General features: G+C 39.4%; 1 protein-coding gene across 11 annotated transcripts in view; it reads left to right on the forward strand.

Annotated features, from left to right (window-relative positions):
* The window catches only part of SDCCAG8 (SHH signaling and ciliogenesis regulator SDCCAG8), a 155,707-nt gene that overhangs the window by 34,544 nt on the left and 102,760 nt on the right, over positions 1 to 18,403 (forward strand). For 9 of the 11 annotated variants that reach the window (XR_012158166.1, XM_073338251.1, XM_073338253.1 and 6 more), the window contains 3 exons: positions 3,324 to 3,476; positions 9,838 to 9,972; positions 13,148 to 13,264. Coding sequence is in view for 10 of the 11 variants with exons in the window: in XM_073338251.1 (XP_073194352.1) it covers positions 3,324 to 3,476; positions 9,838 to 9,972; positions 13,148 to 13,264 (405 nt within the window). In the remaining variant the exon portion in view is untranslated. The remainder of the gene's footprint in view (positions 1 to 3,323; positions 3,477 to 9,837; positions 9,973 to 13,147; positions 13,265 to 18,403) is intronic. The other 2 variants (XM_073338254.1, XM_073338256.1) reach the window with 2 other exon arrangements.

An 18,403-nucleotide genomic window follows, 5' to 3' on the forward strand; every position in this document is an offset into this window, starting at 1 on the left:
AAGAATCTGAAGTGCCTTCCAAAATCTGAGGGGGACGAGGTGTGGAGCATGTTTTCAGATGTCATAAAGAGCAACACTCTGATGCGGAAACTACAGAACCTGAAGAAAATCAACCTTCTGCTGGTGACATCTGACTCAGATAATGAAAATGATCATACATTGGTCTGCACTGCTTTGGATTGTTATTGAGCAGAACCCGTCATCAGCATGGACACGTCCCATGGAATGGTGCTTGAAGCATCAAGGGATATGAGAATCTTTAGTGCATCTGGCATGTAAACATTTTGCGACGCCGGCTACAATAGTGCCATGAGAACACCTGTTCTCACTTTCAGGTGACATTGTAAACAAGAAGCAGGTAACGTTATCTCCTTCCAATATAAACAAACTTGTTTGTCTGAGCGATTGGCTTAACAAGAAGTAGGACTGAGTGGACTTGCAGGCTCTAAAATTTTACATTGTTTTATTTTTGAATGCAGGTTTTTTGTACATAATTCTACATTTGTAAGTTCAACTTTCATGATAGAGATTGCACTACAGTACTTAGGTGAATTGAAAAATACTATTTTGGTTTTTTACAATGCATATATATAAATATAAAGTGAGCGCTACACTTTGTATTCTGTGCTGTATTTGAAAATGTAGAAAACATCCAAAAATGTTGAAATAAATGGTATTTTATTATTGTTTTAGTGCGATTAATCATGATTCATTTTTTTTAATCGCTTGACAGCCCTGATTTTGATATGAACCTTATAAGGCAAATCAGTAGAGATCTAGGTGAGAGAAGACTACAGTGGAACCTCAGAGTTTATGAACACCTTGGAAATGGAGATTGGTCGTAATTCTGAACAAAATGTTAGGGTTCTTTCAAAAGTTTACAATTGAACATTGACTTAGTAAAGTTCCAAAGCTGTATTATGCAGAAGAAAAATGCTGCTTTTAATCATCTTAGTTTTAATGAAACAGGCACAGAAACAGTTTCCTTACCTTGTCAAGTCTTTTTTTTTTTAAACTTTCCTTTTATTTTTTTAGTAGTTTAACGCAATACTGTATTGTATTTGCATTTTTTTTTGTTATTGTTTCTGCAGCTGCCTGATTGCATACTTCCAGTTCCAAGTGAGGTGTGTGGTTGACAGATCAGTTTGTAATTCTGAGGTTCTACTGTAATGAAATCTGACCACACATTATGTGCGTGATGGTCTAATGAAAAGAAAGTAACTAAATGCATGGTATGTTCCCTGTGCAGTCTTCACTGCTACTTGCATGGACTTCCACATGTGCATGGGAACTACCTGTGACAGCAGCATGGGTACTGCTACAGAGGTTGGCCCATACTCCCAACCCGATACCCACTGTCATATGTACACACTGCTAGCTTTCTGCCCCTTTATGTAAAAAACAAACATTTTCTTTCTCTTTTTTTTTTTCCCGCCCCCAGCTACGTGAATGCAAATTATTTTGGGTACTGTACCACCCAGTCCTGTTTCTTTCATAGGGCCAAGTCCTATTTTTTCTTTGGCAAGTCTCATTGAATCCAGTGGGAGTATTCATGTGGGCGACTTGCCTTTGTAGGCCAAAACTATTAAGATAACTGTCAGTGATGTCCGGTTTGTGAAAGGCACAGGTGTTAGGTTCTCAGTCTTTGGAAACATTTAGCATTTCTGTTGCTTATGGCCTCTTGCCCTGTTAGTTTTATTTATTCTTAACAGGGCAAAGATAATCTTTCAATGTTAAAGCAAACCTGAGAGATGGATTTTAAACATAGAATTGAAGTGAGCTACTAATCAGGGAAGCAGGGGATTTGTCAAGTACAAATTTCTTCTTGCAACATATTTTAGTCCCTTTGTTTTTATTTTGCTTTTACGGCCCTGTCTCTCTCACTCAAATGGTGAAGAAGCTGTAGAGAAAGAAGTTACTGATGCTTGAGATTTAGAGCTGCCCAAGGCTCCGATTTCTATAGAAAGTGGTGGTGGTGATAGCATTAATTAATTTAATCTCAGATAACTGTTTTCTAAATGTGGGATAGATACTACCAGAGGTCTCGCATTAGATATAGTGGGAGTGTGGAAGACTCAGCCCGACTCCTCTTTAAAGATAATTAAATGGTGTAGTTTTTCCTCCCCCCTCCAGCACATGGGGAACATATTGGATGGAGGGTTTTTTTCCCTCTTACTCATAGACTCCTTTGAAAATCTAATTTAAAAGGCAAAGGAAATAAAATCCATTTAGGGCTTCTAGATTCCTTGAAGTAGGATATAAAAAAGCTGAAGAAAGAATGTTAGTGAAACAAGACCTAGTTTAATCAAAGCCAAAATGCTTTTTCAGGGTGCCTTGAATATCTTAATTTAGCTGAAAGAGGACCAATCTATGAATAAATGAGACCAATTTAAAATAATCTTTTCTTACTCCATTGCTGGAAGGACTTAATCACAAAATGTAGATTTTTCTGATTGGGTTTTGTTTATACAGTACCTTCTCTGAAGCATCATGTCTGTGCTTGCTGTGCAAAATCCTGCTGTCCATCATCTCTGGACAGCTCAGTTTGGATGAGAGAAACAGTTCCTTGCTGCCTGCTTACGACTTGCTCTTCAGTCAGTTAAGCCAGAATTTTAATCAGCATATACATCCTGAAGCTGGAATTACAATAAATGGCCTCCTTACTCCTTATTTGAGAAATCTGAATGTCAGCCTTTTCAGCCCTTTACTTTGCCAAATTACTTCTGTGACTCTACTTGGCCTTTAGTACCCAATACTTCACTATAGGAAGAGAGTAGACCACTGTAATGGACTGTCCCGTCGTACAGTATGGAATGCAACTACAGATTATTGGTGTCTACAAGGAACCAAATATTGGCAGAAAGTTTTCCTTGACAATCTTGGGTGAAATGCACACAGAATTCTTAAGCACTGGTATATCAGGAACAGACTTTTGAGAGAGGGACAGACATCTATAAAACACAAATTACTCTGGAAAATCCCATCAACTTTATTATGGGTTCTAAACACAATTGAGATGACTATTTTCTTGTTGGACAACCAAGTTGTCCTTGGACACGTAGTCTTTTAAAGATCGTGTGTGTAATCTCATTTTGTCAATCCTGTTGTTGTTGGTTTTTTTTTTTGGTATGCCAATACACATATAGAGGCATCTGTGCACAGCTATGAAACTGTTCTAATAGCCAATTAGTTCTTCTGAAAGCATTAGACTAGAATGTCAGGCTTGTTCTACTTAATGCCTCACTTTAGAGGAATGTTTATTTCTTGTCCGAAGTCTAAATAATGGAATGCATTCTAAATTTCATAATATATTATTTCCAAAGGCTCTAGTCCAGTGTGAACAGCTGAAAAGTGAGATGGAAAGACAGAAGGATCGCCTTGAAAGGGAGCTAATTGCCCAGCTAGATAAGAGGACTGGTGAAAAAGAAGCCCTGCGAGGAGAAATGAAGAAAGAAAGAGAGGACTTGGCATCAACGGTAATACTAGTAATTTTTTTTTTCATCCATATGTGGCTAAGGAACATGCAGTGGTTTTATTGCAATAAGTTAGATACAGTAAAACTACTGTATGGATTTGTGAACCCAGTAAACAAACTTATTTCTGACTCAGCATATATTCATACGCTTCTTTGCATCAAGACCTTAAAAAGCAATACAGCACATTACAGGTTATTTTAATCTCTATGGAATAATAACTTTCCCCTCTCCCCCCCAAAAAAATAATCAGGTTAAAAATATCGAACCAAATGAAATGTAACTGAATTATTAGAAGTACAGTTTGCATATGTTGTGAAAACAGTACAACTGCCAGATTCTCAGACTGACACTGTTGAGTCTTCACAGCAATAATCCTGCAAGCCCAACCTAAAATCTGAAAACCAAGTTGCCCCTAACACCATTACCTGGACTAAAACTTTGGTGACGGGAATTTAGCTGTTGATGGTACACAAGAAGTTTGCCTGAATTGGGACTGAGTGAAAACAGAGTAAGCACTCCAGGATTTAAAGTCTTTAAACCATGATTTGAGGACTTCAATAAGCTCAGACATAGGTGAGAGATTTATTGCAGGAGTGGGTGGGTGAGAGATTCTGTGGCCTGCATTGTGCAGGAGGTCAGACTAGCTGATCATAATGGTCCCTTTTGATCTTAATATCTATGTATCTATGATTGTTTAAGACAGGGGTTTATCTTTTGCAAGTAGTACATATTAGATTTCACTGTGTAATTATGGCTGTACTTTAGAACCACAGAGTATACACTCAGGACTGTCGAGAGAAATTTGGGGTCCCAGTATATCATCTCACTTGGGACCCCCCCTCCTTCCATTTTACCCCAGTTACAGATGTTTTGGGAGCTTCTCTGAGCTCAGGGCCCTGGTACAATTGTTCCCCGTTTCCTCCCCTCATCAGCACTGTATGCATTCCAGCATAAAAATTGCCTTATAAACAAGAACTTTGTAATTTTCACTGTTACTGAAACTTAGCTTCTCGTGGCACTGTGTGTTGTCTTATTTAACTGATTCCTGCTCCGAGGACTTGCAGTCGTCTTAATATCTTGTTTTAGGCAAGCATGGCACTTCACAAATATATTATAATAATACTGTGATTTTATAGTTGGTAATTAGCATTAGCGTTAGTTGCTGGGTGTCTTTAGTCTTGAGTCTGGTACAAAAATTATTATACATTTGTACTAGTGATAACTGAAATTAAGTACCAGGAAAATACCTTATTTGTACTATGCATTAAATTGATCTTCTCTTGAATTTGTTGTATTACTTCCCTAACAAGTGATTTGTTAGAGGAACAATCTGGCATGAGTCCATAAATCAGGTGGATATATAATGGCTGAAGTGTAGTTGTGAATACATAACCTTCTAGGTCCAGCTTTTGACTTCCTATAACGTTAACCTAGAACTGTCAGGCCCTATTATTTCCACTTACATTAGGCAGCTTCAGGGCTAAACAGCTCAAGGGCAAACAGCTTTGTTTTATTGTTACAATGTTTTTTATCATTCAGCAAAATATTAATTCAACTATATTGTTTGAAAAAATGAAATTGTAATTTTTGAACATACTGAGTTGGCTTTTGTTTACTGCTACACTGCATCTGCTTTGAGCTACAGGGGTGAGATTTTTGCCTCAGTTTAGAAATAAAATTTGAGTATATCTATAGTGACAGGGTAAGTTTCTGTAACTGTTTCTCTCTTGGGCATAAGATGGTTCCCCTTGCTACCAGTTGGTCAAAATCAGAGTCTAAGTGATAGGTAAGTAGATGTTATCTAGGCTGCAGGAATAGAGAACCTGTTGCTGCTTCTTTGAGTAGATGCAGCTGTGTATTCCACTTAGGTGTGTGCATGCCCTGCGCATTAGAGCTGGTGAATTTTGCCTAGAAGTATCATACAGGGGTGGCATTGTGCCTCGTGGCCATAGACCCTCCCCTTACTACATGAGGCAGTGCCATCCTGAGCCCCCTCAGTTCCTTGTGACTGCCCATGGCTGGAGTTGGAGAACTGGGTAATCTTAACCTCACAAACTCTCACTAGTTTAGTGTTGTTGTTTTTTTTCTTGTTGTGTGTAGTTAGTTAGTACACTTAGTATTAGTTAGATTAATGTTAGTTGTATTAACCTCACAGGGGTTTAAATATTGTCTGTCATGTGAGGGGAACAATCCCCAACAACAATTCCCGCATGCAATGCTTGTTGTGCTTGAGTGAGGCCCATGTCGAGGAACAGTGTTCAATCTGTAGATTGTTCGTGAAATGGACTCGGGTGGCTAGGGACCCTTGCCTAAAGCAGCACCTGCTTGAATAGGCCATGAGGCCTCCTATAGCACCGAGGCCCTCCATTGGATTGCAGGTTCCCCTCAGGTTCCTAGAGTGCTGCTGCTTTGCACTCCGGAGTGTGCACCTCTCCAAAGAGATGGAAGAACATCCCCCGTCTAGTGTGCTGAGAAAAAGGTCACACAAGACCAATCAAGACCTTTCTAGGTCTTGTGGGTACTCTTCCCCCTACCCCAGGAAGACCTTGGACTGGCACAGGGTTCATGGGGGTGCCTTTAACCATTACCCAGTACTGAGTAGGGAGGTTAGAGACCCTGTGCCGTCGACTCTGGTTCTGGCCCCACAGTGTTCGTTGAGTCTGGTACTGATGAGGGTGATGCCAGCATTGACTTATTTCTATCAGTGGCATGCCAGGTGGCTACAGACCATCTCTGCCGTTCCATCCCTATATCTCCTTTGGTCCAGGACTTTGCCAGGGCTGCATCATTTACAGCCCCATTGGGTGAATGGGCCGCTGAAGCCTTAGGTCCATTGGCACTACACTCTGATGTTCCCCTTCCATGGTTTGCAGAGCAAGACTTGTACTGGGCTCAGTGCAAGGGACCTTGCCCCAGGGAAACTCCTTGGCACTGTTGCAGTCAGCACTACCAATAGACTCATGGACTTCAAGGCCAGAAGGGACCACCTTGATCATCTAATCTGACCTGCATATTTCAGGCAACAGAACCTCACCCAGCCACTCCTGTAATAGACCCATAACCTGTGGCTGAGTTACTGAAGTCCTCAAATCATGATTTAAAGACTTTTTGAGTTAGAGAATTCATCATTTATACTAATTTAAACCTGCAAGTGACCAGTGCCCCATGCTGCAGAGGTAGGCGAAAAACCTTCAGGGTCTTTGCCAATGTGACTCGGGGGAAAATGTCTTTCTGACTCCAAATACTGCAGTCAGTTAGACCCTGAGCATGTGGGCAAGACCCACCAGCCAGACATCCAGGAAAGAATGTCACTGTGGCAGCTCAAATTCAGCACCATCTGCTGCTTCAGCAACCCTGATGACTTTGGGGTTGACGCTGCTTCCAGCACCAGTGTATTTGGTGCCAACAGTACCACTTTTACCATCGGTGCTGGTCCCTGGCTCATTCTGGGTGATGGATGAGTCAGACTGGTTACTTGCTCCTCAGGAGTGGCTCTACCTTTATCCCCAGAATCCCAAAGCTCCTCAGTATTGAGGTTGGGATCTTCCTTCCCCTGCTCTCTATCACACGACTCACATCGGGGAGTATTTATGGAGATTGGCATTCATCTCACAGTCACGAGTGGGGCCCCTGGCCACCAATGCCCTATCCTTATCAGTGACCTCCATGGAATCTGTGAGACACTTCTCAATCACAGAGGTTGCACTTCTCAGCTCACTCTAAGGTGAGGTCACCGGGCAGATCAGTGGTGGGAGCTGTTGACCCACTGCAGGTTCAGGTACCAGTGAGCCTTCCCTGTGCGGAATCCATGGAGCTGCCCCTTTCAGCTCCACCAGTCCAGTTAACCACCTACTCTTCATTCCAGGATGATGCAGCAGTGTGTGGCTCTTTCTGTGCTCCAATAGCAAAGGATTTTAAGGCCCATCAGGACCTTTTGCAGAATGTGGCTGCTTCCTGGACATTCAATTGGAGGGGAGGGATAGCTCAGTGGTTTGAGCATTGGCCTGCTAAACTCAGGGTTGTGAGTTCAATCCTTGAGGGGGCCATTTAGGGATCTAAGGCAAAACTTGGGGATTGGCCCTGCTTTGAGCAGGGGGTTGGACTAGATGATCTCCTGAGGTCCCTTCCAAACCTGATATCCTATGATTCTAAGTGGAGTTTCTTCAGGAGAACATCCATAAGTTAATGCATATCCTAAAGCTGTCTGCTCCTGGGAGAGTAGTCCTCCCTATCAACAATGCACCCTAGACCACACTGGCTTCAGTACCACCACCTGCAAAGCATATGGAGAAATGCTATTTTGTCCCAGTGTAGGACGGCTTTTACTCCCATCTGCCCCCAAATTCCCTAGTCGTAACCGCAGTGAACAATAGAGATGTCAGGGCAGGTTTAAGATCACTCCTAAGGATAAGGTCTCCAAAAGGACAGATTTACTAGGTAGCTTTCCTGTGTTCTTTTCCTCCGATCCCAATCATTCCACAGCTCATCCTCAAACTGAAAGTGGATTGCGCCAGCCTCATCCTTGCTGCCCCAGCATGGCTGAGGGTAGTGCTGGTTTTCTGACATTCTCATGCTGTCAATTCAGCTTCCCATATCCCTTCCTTTCCATCCCAACCTGTTTACACAGATTCACAGTCACAGTCTGCATTGTGCATTCACTTCCCTACATCTCACAGCATTGCTGCTCCGTGATTGAACAAGGAGGAAGAGCAATGTTCAGCAGCTGTTCAACAGGTCCTACAAAGCCCTTTATCAGAATGTCCTATTCGGCAACGTGGAAGCATTTTTCAGTGTGGTCTTTGGCCCATGGAGTTCAGCCAGTATACTAGGTATCTTGAAGTATTTACTGCATCTTCAGTCGTTGGGCCTTAGGCGTAGCTCATTTGAGGACGCATCTAGTGGTGATCTTAGCCTTTCATCCATTTATGGAAAATCGGTGTTTCCGCTGCCATGGTGGTGAAATTCTTGAAAGGAATCCTTAGTTTCCATCCACTGGAGCGGGAACCGGTTCCCTTGTGGGACCTTAACACTGTTAGAGCAGCTATCTAGGGATCTCCATTCGAGCCTCTGGCATCTTGCCCCTTTCCTCTCCCTTATGTCAAAAATTTGCATTCCTCATGGCGATAACATCTGCAAGGAGTGTGTGAGGGTTGCAGGCTTTGCTGGCAGAGCCTTCTTACAGTTCTCCAAAGACTGTGACGTTGTAGCCGCAACTGAAATTTGTGTGTAAAGGGATCTCTGTTTCATTTAAACCAGGTGGTATGCTTGCCTGTAAGTTTTTTTGTTTTGTTTTTTCCCTAAGCCACATTAATCTCCAGAGGAGGAGCTTTTTCACATATTGAACATCAGACAATGTCTGGCCTTTTATCTGGACAGGACTAAACCCCATATGAAGGGATGGGCAGTCTCCTTTCAGATGATCTGTAAGTGGGTAACTTCCTACATCAAAGCTGCATACAAAACCACTTTGGCCACAGCCCCTCTTTGGGTGCAAGCTCATTCTATTAGAGTGCAAGCTAAATCAGTAGTGTTCTTAAGTGACATCTGCATAATGGATATTTGCAGGGCTGCCACTTGGTTGTCGATACAAGTTTACAAACCATTGCTCCATTACCACGGTATCCAGAGCAGATGCAGACTTTGGGAAGGTGGTTTTACATTCCTTGTTTAAATAGGCTGTGAGCCCCATCCTCTGGGAAAACTGCTTGAGTCACCTAACTGGAAAATATGGCTACATCTGCTTAAAGAAGAAAAATGGTTACTTACTGTAGCTATGGTTCTTAGAGATGTGATGCAGACATATATTCCATGACCCATCCTCTGTCTCCTCTGCATCAGAGTCTAGTCTCTGGGCATTTGGTGTGAAGGAACTGACGGGGGTTGGGAAAGCAGCACCTCATATAGTCAAGGGAGAGGCTATTGGCATGAGCGCTGCTCCTCTACAGGTACTGGTAGGAAAAATTCTGTGGCTCTGGTGCGCCGGGTGCGCACTCGTCTAAGTGGAATACACATCTGCATCATTTCTCGAAGAAGGGTTTCTTCCAACATCATTACGCATATTAAGAAGTCCTGTAGAGTAGTTTGGCTGACTGAAAATATTTCAAATGCATACTTAAATCACTTCAAAATAAACTTTGCTGTTCTAATCATTCTGCAGCCCTTATTAAAGTAAAGCCTGCATTTCTTGCTTACTCAAAATTCCTATTGCCTTAAAATCAAGTTTTGATGTGAAGGAATGCAGCATTGGGTCCACAGTACGTACTTGGGCAAAATTCCCATTGCCTTCAAGGAGTAAAGATTTCAGAACTTGGCCCTGTATAAGGTTTTTGGTTAATTCACTATAGTGTTTCTCTTTCTGCAGGTGATGGTTTTGTCTCAGAATGTGGCGACACTGGAGGCTCGTTTAGAGAAAATTACGAGAGAGAAGAACTCAATAGCTAACCAGCTAGAGGAAGCCCAAAACCAACTTACCTCTCAGGAGATGGAAGTTAATAAGGTAGAGACAATCTCAAATGAGTATTTGCTTGTTATCGTGGTTTGAAAGATCACATGGTGAGAAATGCTTCATACTGTGTATTTTCTATAAAACATATTTGAAAAGAAGGTATTGATAAATTTGGCTTTCTGAAAACAAAACACTTGTATTATGAAAATCTGGTGCATGATGTTGTGAACCAGTATTCTTTCCTCTTTAACATAGTTTAAGCGGTTAAATAGTCTAAAATACATAAATTTTAATGTTATATATTTAATTGTGGGGTTCTCAAAAATTTTCCGATAGCATTTACAACCTTACATCACATCTGAGCTTTTATTTTTTTTCTGGTCCATGCAAAATCACTTTAAAAACTATGCAATCAACATTTAATTAATAATTCTGTTGATACAGGGGATAGAACAGGATTCAACTCACTCTTCCATAGCTGTTTTGGCTCTGCAGAGCTAAAATGAGTAAAGAGTAGCATGAATTTATTTTGTGGTTAAAATTCAAAACACTATTTTTTTTCTGTAGACTTTCTGTTCTTCGTAATACTAGTGCTAGTTTTATGCATTTAAGAAGGCCTCTTTCTGCTGTTTAGGTTGAATTGGTTTTGTATATAAATACTATCCTGGTTTAACTGAAATCCCCTGTTTTGGTGGTCCTAGCCACCTACATACCATTCAGTCTTCTCAGGCTCAAATGTGGGATGCATTGTATGTCCCAGAATGAGACAGGGAAAAAAGAATTCAAGCAGAAAAAATAAAATACTATAGGATCGATTTTACTTTAGTGTAAATAATTCTTGTAGCTTCAGCATCATTCTTTATTTTGATGTAAAAAGTTTTCAGCAATAAAGGTGAGGGGACACCAAATTTGTGTAGACTGTAGATGATTTTAGTACTAAAATGAGAGATGTCTGTTGAAATAGACATTTGAGATATGTGCCTGCCCTCTAAACCCAAGGCCAGAGGGCTTCTCAGCAGCTAGCTGCAGTTTCTTAGAGCAATTTGCTCTGTTGGCCACTAAGGGGCACTGTAGCATGAGCTTCTGGTCAGCTTTTCCTCACCTCTGATTCCTCAGCTGTCAGCTGCATATTGAGAATTGGGATGGGATGCAGTTAGTTTTTTTTCCTCCTCAGCTGTGAAATGGAGAAAGAAGCCTGTCTTATGGTCTCCCTTCTGATGAAAAAGAGGAGGCAGAAAGGCAGAGTTGGCAACTCTTAGCATTGTATTAAATTTCAGATTTTTTTTTTTTTTAATTTCTCATCTCCCATTCTCTGGCATTTAAATTCTTGAGTCCCCCCACCCCCCAAAAAAAGAGAAAAAAACCCATTTCCCATTACTGTCAATGGGACTGAATTCTCAGGCTGTATTTGGTGAAGATTGCCACCATTTCACTACATTCTTTGAATGAGGAGGTGAGGCTGCTTTTTGTAAAGAGGACCATCCTGTCTCATTGTTTGCAGGAGGACTGAAGCCAGTTGGCCCTCAGAAGTTAGATTTTCCTGTATTCTATTGTGGGTTTTTGTTTTTTTTTTCTTAAAAAGACAGAACACTGGGAAGAGACGGGAATAGGATGGGTAGGGGAATTTGGGTGGCAGAAGGAGACTGTGAAAGAGGAGAGACTGTGGGGGAATGAAGGGAAAATATAGAGAGCAATTAAGAAGAGGCTGTGCATGGGGGAGGGAGTATAGAGAAAAATGTGAGTGGGTGTTACACTGTGCCTCCGTTTCTGCCCGGTGAACTGCACTGTGACTGGTCAGTTCGTATGGTTTCACACTCACAAACACACGCCAGGTTATCTTTTACCAAGGTGTGTATTTATTCTTTTCTTACATAGTAACACCGTGTACTGCAAGCTTACAGCCAGGGGAGGCTTCCTGCAGACCTCACTCCTCAACCCAGGCTTACCCTGTAAGCTTCCCGCTGAGCCTCCTTTTGAGGTTCTTGCTTCCTGTTCCTGGTCCTTCCACTTATTCTCTCCAATTACCTCATTAGCCCAGTGATTACCACTCAGGTACTCACAATCACCTAACAAAAAGTATATAGTTGACTCCAGCTGAAGCTGCAGTAATGTCAGCGATCAGGGTTCTGCTGATATTGCCCTTTCACAGGGGGTTACAGAGGGAATGAGGAGGAGAAAGGTAGATTGAGAGGGAAAGAATGGCAGCTCTCACCCCTGAAGTGTTAGGAGAGGGTAAGTAGAATCCCCTGGAAGGAGCCAGGGGGATAACATTTTTGAGTGTGCATTTAAGGTTGAATTGTTAACCTGAAACGGTCACCCACAAATTGGGGGTTATTGTCTTAAATGGGGAAGGAGAGGCAGAGATCCTGTGCAAAACCTCTGCTTTTGGACATCAAACAGGGCCCACTAAACCCCTGGACTGTGAATGTGGAAGAAGACAGACCCGCTCCCAAAACGTAGAGAGGGGAAGAGCAAACACTTCCACTGGCCCTGGCCCTGTAAGTTTGGGATAGATTGAGGTGGGAGACAACACAGAGAACATCATCAAATGTTTTGGTCTGGAAGAGGTCAGGATCCAGAATGGAATATAAGTTACCTTTCTGAAAACGAATTCTCGCTGTCTCTCCACCCAAAATAAGTCCTTTGGGTGCTTTTTTGGCTTTTTCAGTGTCCATGTACACATTTGAATAAGTTGTTGCTGTTAAGGAATTTATGTTCAATCTATTAATGAGAATATAGTGTTTCAATAGAACTCTGAAAATAATTACAGTGCAATCTCAAGATTTTCATTCCTACCTGGAGAAAAAAAATGGCAAAACAGGAAATCATGTGCCTGAACACATCCCTTAATTTTAGCATTTGAAAGTGTGATCCTAGAATATCTTTGGATTTTAAAAAGAGAATGGAAGAAAATTTAATAAATAGCAACTGTAGTTTAAATGTATTTAGTAGCACATATATTGACAGCGTAAGTATTTTACAAAATCTTGATCCAAATATAATTGAATCTAGCCGGCACTGCATATTTCAAAGTTAATGACAATACAAGGATTCCAGATCCACCTTTTTATATAAAAAACATTTACCGTATGTAGTCTTAAAATATCTGTAAATAAAAATGTGCTAGATTCAAACGATCTCTAGGGGGCACCAAAAGATCTAACTACCGAACATTACACTGTGGGTTCCACAAGCTACAGATCATGTTGTCTGTGTAATCTAACAGGTGTGTGGAGAAATGCGTTTTCAGTTGAATCAAACCAAAATCAAGAAGGATGAGGCAGAAAAGAAGCACAGAGAGTACAGAACAAAAACTGTAAGGGAGCTTGAAATTAAGGACCAGGTAAGAAATGATACTGCCATAACTTTGCAGTAGGGTTATTTCTGAAGTTGGAATGATTCATTTTTCTGATACTGGTCATTTATTACTGTTATGTGGATTCTAAACTAATGGCAAACAGCCAGCTATTACTATTAAAGAAATGCCTCTTGCCTGCCTTATCCTTGTTTTCAACCCTAAAAAGTTGCAGTATTACATAATACTCATCATAGTCTTCATATACAGTGTATGAACACATATGATAGATTTTATACATATTGAGCCTATGTACTATATACATATGGTTATACATCTCACTCATAAACATATAAAATGGGTATGCATACAAAGCAAGACAAAACATAAACAAGGATAAAGTTTGAAGTATATAAGGCAAAGTGTATCATTTCATTACCAATTTCTTTAAAGATTCAAGTTCAATTGATTTTTGTGATTCATTGAAAAGTTTCAAAGTAAGAAACAGATTTATGCAAATATGCCACTAGGAATTAATTGTTGGTAATTTAAAGATGAGTTTGTACTACTTAAAAAAACAGTGTATGCCTTGCAGGTAGACTGAGAAGACATCCCTTATTAGCAAATATTAATATTAGGGTGTACTGCAGCTTACTTCACTAATAGTTCAAACCGATATTATGTTGCATTTTTTTTGAAATCCCCCTCTTTTCAATGTGACTCACCATTTACATTTCCAGTGTTCAAACTTCCTATTCTTGTTTCATGAAATATGACGTATACATGACTAGAGACTGGCAGTATGTTCTGAGTACACAGAAAAGTGTTTACGTACGTTGTATTTCAGTGTGTTTAAATTTTAAATACTATGTACAGCTGTTTATCCAACATTTTTAAAACTTTTCTTTCCCTTTTCATCGTGTGAACAAATCAGTTCATCTGCAAGGAATATATGCAGGAAAAACATAGTGTTATGAATTGAAAAGATATTTTATTTACTAGCACTACAAAATCTTGATGGGTAGCCATAGAAAATTTGTAGCCATTAACTTTTAAAAGATGTATCTTAACTCAAAATTGAAACAATACTAAATCAAATTATAATCAAAAGACACATTATGCATTGTTTTAAGTTATATATTTACTAGTTAAAATAATTCTTTTAAAAAACTTATTTATTATGTCAGATTGTACAGTACAGCAATAAAAGGGCCTTGTAAGTTTTTTTCATCAGATCCTTATGGTCTAAGAACACTTGAAAAACACAAATACAAGCTCATCTTCTGTCTTGACAGATATCTCAAATAAGAGAGTTGGCATAGTCTTGGCATTCTAATGAACTAGGAAGTGTGCAATAAAGTATTCAAAGAAGAATCTTGCATCGAAAGTCTCGTTCTGCAGCCTTCCCCAAGGTTAACTTTTTTGACAAACTAGACAATGTAACAAAATATTTAAGTTTACATTTAGGATTACTTGTGCTTTACCATTATGGGAATAATAAATGTTAAAAATGGTAATTGGCACCCTGGTACATTTTAAAAGGAGGGGTTGTTCCCTGAAGCATAACATATCATATTTAGGTTTTCAAACATTTTTTTGAAAGTGATTGCTGGATTCTAGAAAAACAAGTATGTGTGTTTAAATAATCATTGTTCTTGGTATTTACTGGTAATTTTCTAGGTTAGGCTTTTAATAACACTAGTAATCAACAAAGCTCTATATGCTGAATAATATTAGAAACTACATAAAGCAATCTATGATAGTGAGATAAGTGTAGCTATTTCGCTTTGATAAAAATGTAAGAGGTCACTAAAATTCTTATTGTAAATAAGCTGTTCTTATTTTACATTTAGCTTCATGTTTAGAAAAGAAAAATGTAATGTCTCATCTTATGGATGGCAAAGTAGCAATTGTTCTTTGGTTTCTCAGCCATGACCTGACCTTCTGGCTAAGAGACAGAGTTGATACCTTCCTTGGCCACCATCTGTTCATAATAAATATATATTTAATTTTTAAAAGTGGACAGTGGGTCACTTGGCTGATATACTAGTAATATCATTAGTACCTTATTTTACTTCAGTATGTTTTCTTTGAAATTGAGAAGAAAGTTGTAATTTCCCAATAAGTTTCCCTTACTGAAAATTGGTTTAACGTGCTATCTAATCAAAATGTAATTTATGTTGTGGGTAAATTTAAGTTTTTTATGAAATGGAGTTTTTAAATTATTGGCTTAATGTGCCCAGGTATGGTGGGAAAGACATAGTTTCTATATGTACAAATAGGAACATATGGTTATTAAATATCTTCTCTTATGACCAAAGTCCGCATTTCTAATGGCTTGTTAAAGAGGAATTTAGGAAGAGAAAACATGATTGAATTTCTATTTTCTTTCTTTTTCCCTCTCTTCCTCCCTCTGCTGGGATTTAGTTCCTGTTCAAGGTGTACTTTGTATGTATTACATTCATGTGAAGTGTTAACATTGTAAAATATACACCCAAGGCAAGTTTGTTTTGTATACTAACCTGCTGCACCACCTTATTTGATGAATAATCTGTAGTATGAACATTATGGTCCTATGATATTTTAGGATTCTGAAAAAACAGAATTTATGGCAAGTATACCTAAGGGCATGTGTACACACAAATTGTACTATTTTAATTTTACCAATATAGTTTAAAGTCCAACCCCCCTGCCTAGTGTGCATTTATAGTGCTTTAATGCTGCTTTATACTTTATAGCCTGTTCCTTTAAGGGACTTTTATACCAATATAACTGGCCTTAATATACCAATAATACCAGGCCTTAATGTATGGCAGAATATTTTTGCCTATTTAATGCAATATAGACTTCACTTTTTAGTACCTTCATGGAATTTGAACCGTTATACAGCACATTTAAAAATAAAATAATTTGTGCACAGCTAATGCAATATAATGGGGAAAAGTACTTTTAACACAATGAATTCAGTGTTTCCTCAAAACAGCATCTCTTGGTCAGTGGCAGTATATAAAAATAAAACGGTTGTTATGGCTTAGAACGTGCTTTCTTTTATTTTCAGAGTGGTAGCTGTGTTAGTCTGTATCAGCAGAAAGAACGAGGAGTACTTGTGGCACCTTAGAGACTTAACAAATTTATTTGAGCATAAGCGTTTGCCATAAGGGGTTGCCATACCAACTCTTAACGAGACCAATCCATCAAGGTGAGCTGTTAACAGCAGGAGGGGGGGGGGAAATCACTACAAAAATTTTTATTTTCTCCTGCTCATAATAGCCCATCTTACTCGATTGGTCTCATTAAGAGTTGGTATGGCAACCCCCATTTTTTCATGTTCTCTGTATATCTATCTTGCTACTGTATTTTCCACCGCATGCATCTGATGAAGTGGGCTTTAGCCCACGAAAGCTTATGCTCAAATAAATTTGTTAGTCTCTAAGGTGCCACAAGTACTCTTTGTTTTTTCTTTTATTTTGTGTCTCAGTCAGGAATCATAGAATCTAGAGTTGAAAAAGACCTACATATTGGGTCATTTAGTCCTTCTCCCTGCCAATTTGTTGCACAGAGTTTTCACTACTGCATCTATGCTACTGGGAACAGCTATCTCATTATTATCTTGTTATAAAACAAGGAACATGTTGAATCTTATTTGAGAAATCTACACAAAATGTTTTTCATTTTTACATTTTATTTATTGAAAAATCAAACTAAGTTAAAAACAAAGCCAAATCCTTAGTGAGACTGAAACTATGGGAAAACATTCTTTTAGAATTGGCATTAAAATTACACCTAGCATTGTTCTGAGAGAGAAAATAAAGAACTGAGTTCCAGGTCTGAGGCAGGTTCAAACCCAAAGGTCTTAAACTAAGGAATAGGAGGCTCATGTATCTAGGCTTCAGAGCCCAAAACTGTATATAAAGGAATTGGGAAGTCATTGACCTGCATGGGCTAGACTCAGTTGAAAGATGTACATAGAATCATAGAATCATAGAATATCAGGGTTGGAAGGGACCCCAGAAGGTCATCTAGTCCAACCCCCTGCTCAAAGCAGGACCAATTCCCAGTTAAATCATCCCAGCCAGGGCTTTGTCAAGCCTGACCTTAAAAACCTCTAAGGAAGGAGATTCTACCACCTCCCTAGGTAACGCATTCCAGTGTTTCACCACCCTCTTAGTGAAAAAGTTTTTCCTAATATCCAATCTAAACCTCCCCCACTGCAACTTGAGACCATTACTCCTCGTTCTGTCATCTGCTACCATTGAGAACAGTCTAGAGCCATCCTCTTTGGAACCCCCTTTCAGGTAGTTGAAAGCAGCTATCAAATCCCCCCTCATTCTTCTCTTCTGCAGGCTAAACAATCCCAGCTCCCTCAGCCTCTCCTCATAACTCATGTGTTCCAGTCCCCTAATCATTTTTGTTGACATGTTTCAGCATTTTTGTAAATAATAAAAGGCACCTATGTTATATAGTGATAGATTATTCCACAAGAATCTAGGATGAGGAATGGAATTGTATGTGAAATATAATATGAAAGTGTTTTGCAAAAGAGATTTATAGAATGTTTTACCTGGTAGGCCATAAAGCAATCACTAAATGTAATCTAGTTTAGAAAGTATAGATGCAAGGATTACTAACTCTGCATTGGCGAGAGATAACCAGTCATAGGCCAGTGTTTAGACGTGTTCATGAAATGTTAAAAGGAGGATCTGATTTAAGGGCTAAGCTAATGTAACTTTCCAATAACAGACCAAATTCAAGGACTGATTAATTTAAATTCATTTTTATGAAGCAGTATTACCAACTTCAAGTGATCCAAAAAATCATGAGCCAGGCCCCTAAAAAACACAAAATATGTTTTAAAATCTAGTGATTTTTATTTACCTTCTGGTTTTTGAGCCTGTAGGAGTCATGTTTTCAAGCTTTTCCTTGCATCCCTAAGGGCTAGAACCCCCTCCCCCCCCCGCCGCCAATAAAAGCTGAGATTCTCATGTAACCACTAGACTTCACAAGATGGGGCTTTACAAAAATCACCAATCATGATGAGAACCTCAGTAAAATGGGAAGAGTCGACAATATTGATAAAGTTAGGCTAGTACTATATATTTTGTATGTATGTATTTAAAAGTCAGTATAGCTATTGTGGTTTTAGTCAGAGATGTAATGACTCCATTAGCCAGGCAGACAAGAGTGTGC

Source organism: Lepidochelys kempii, chromosome 3, assembly GCF_965140265.1.
Source record: "Lepidochelys kempii isolate rLepKem1 chromosome 3, rLepKem1.hap2, whole genome shotgun sequence".
NCBI classification, from domain to species: Eukaryota; Metazoa; Chordata; order Testudines; family Cheloniidae; genus Lepidochelys; species Lepidochelys kempii.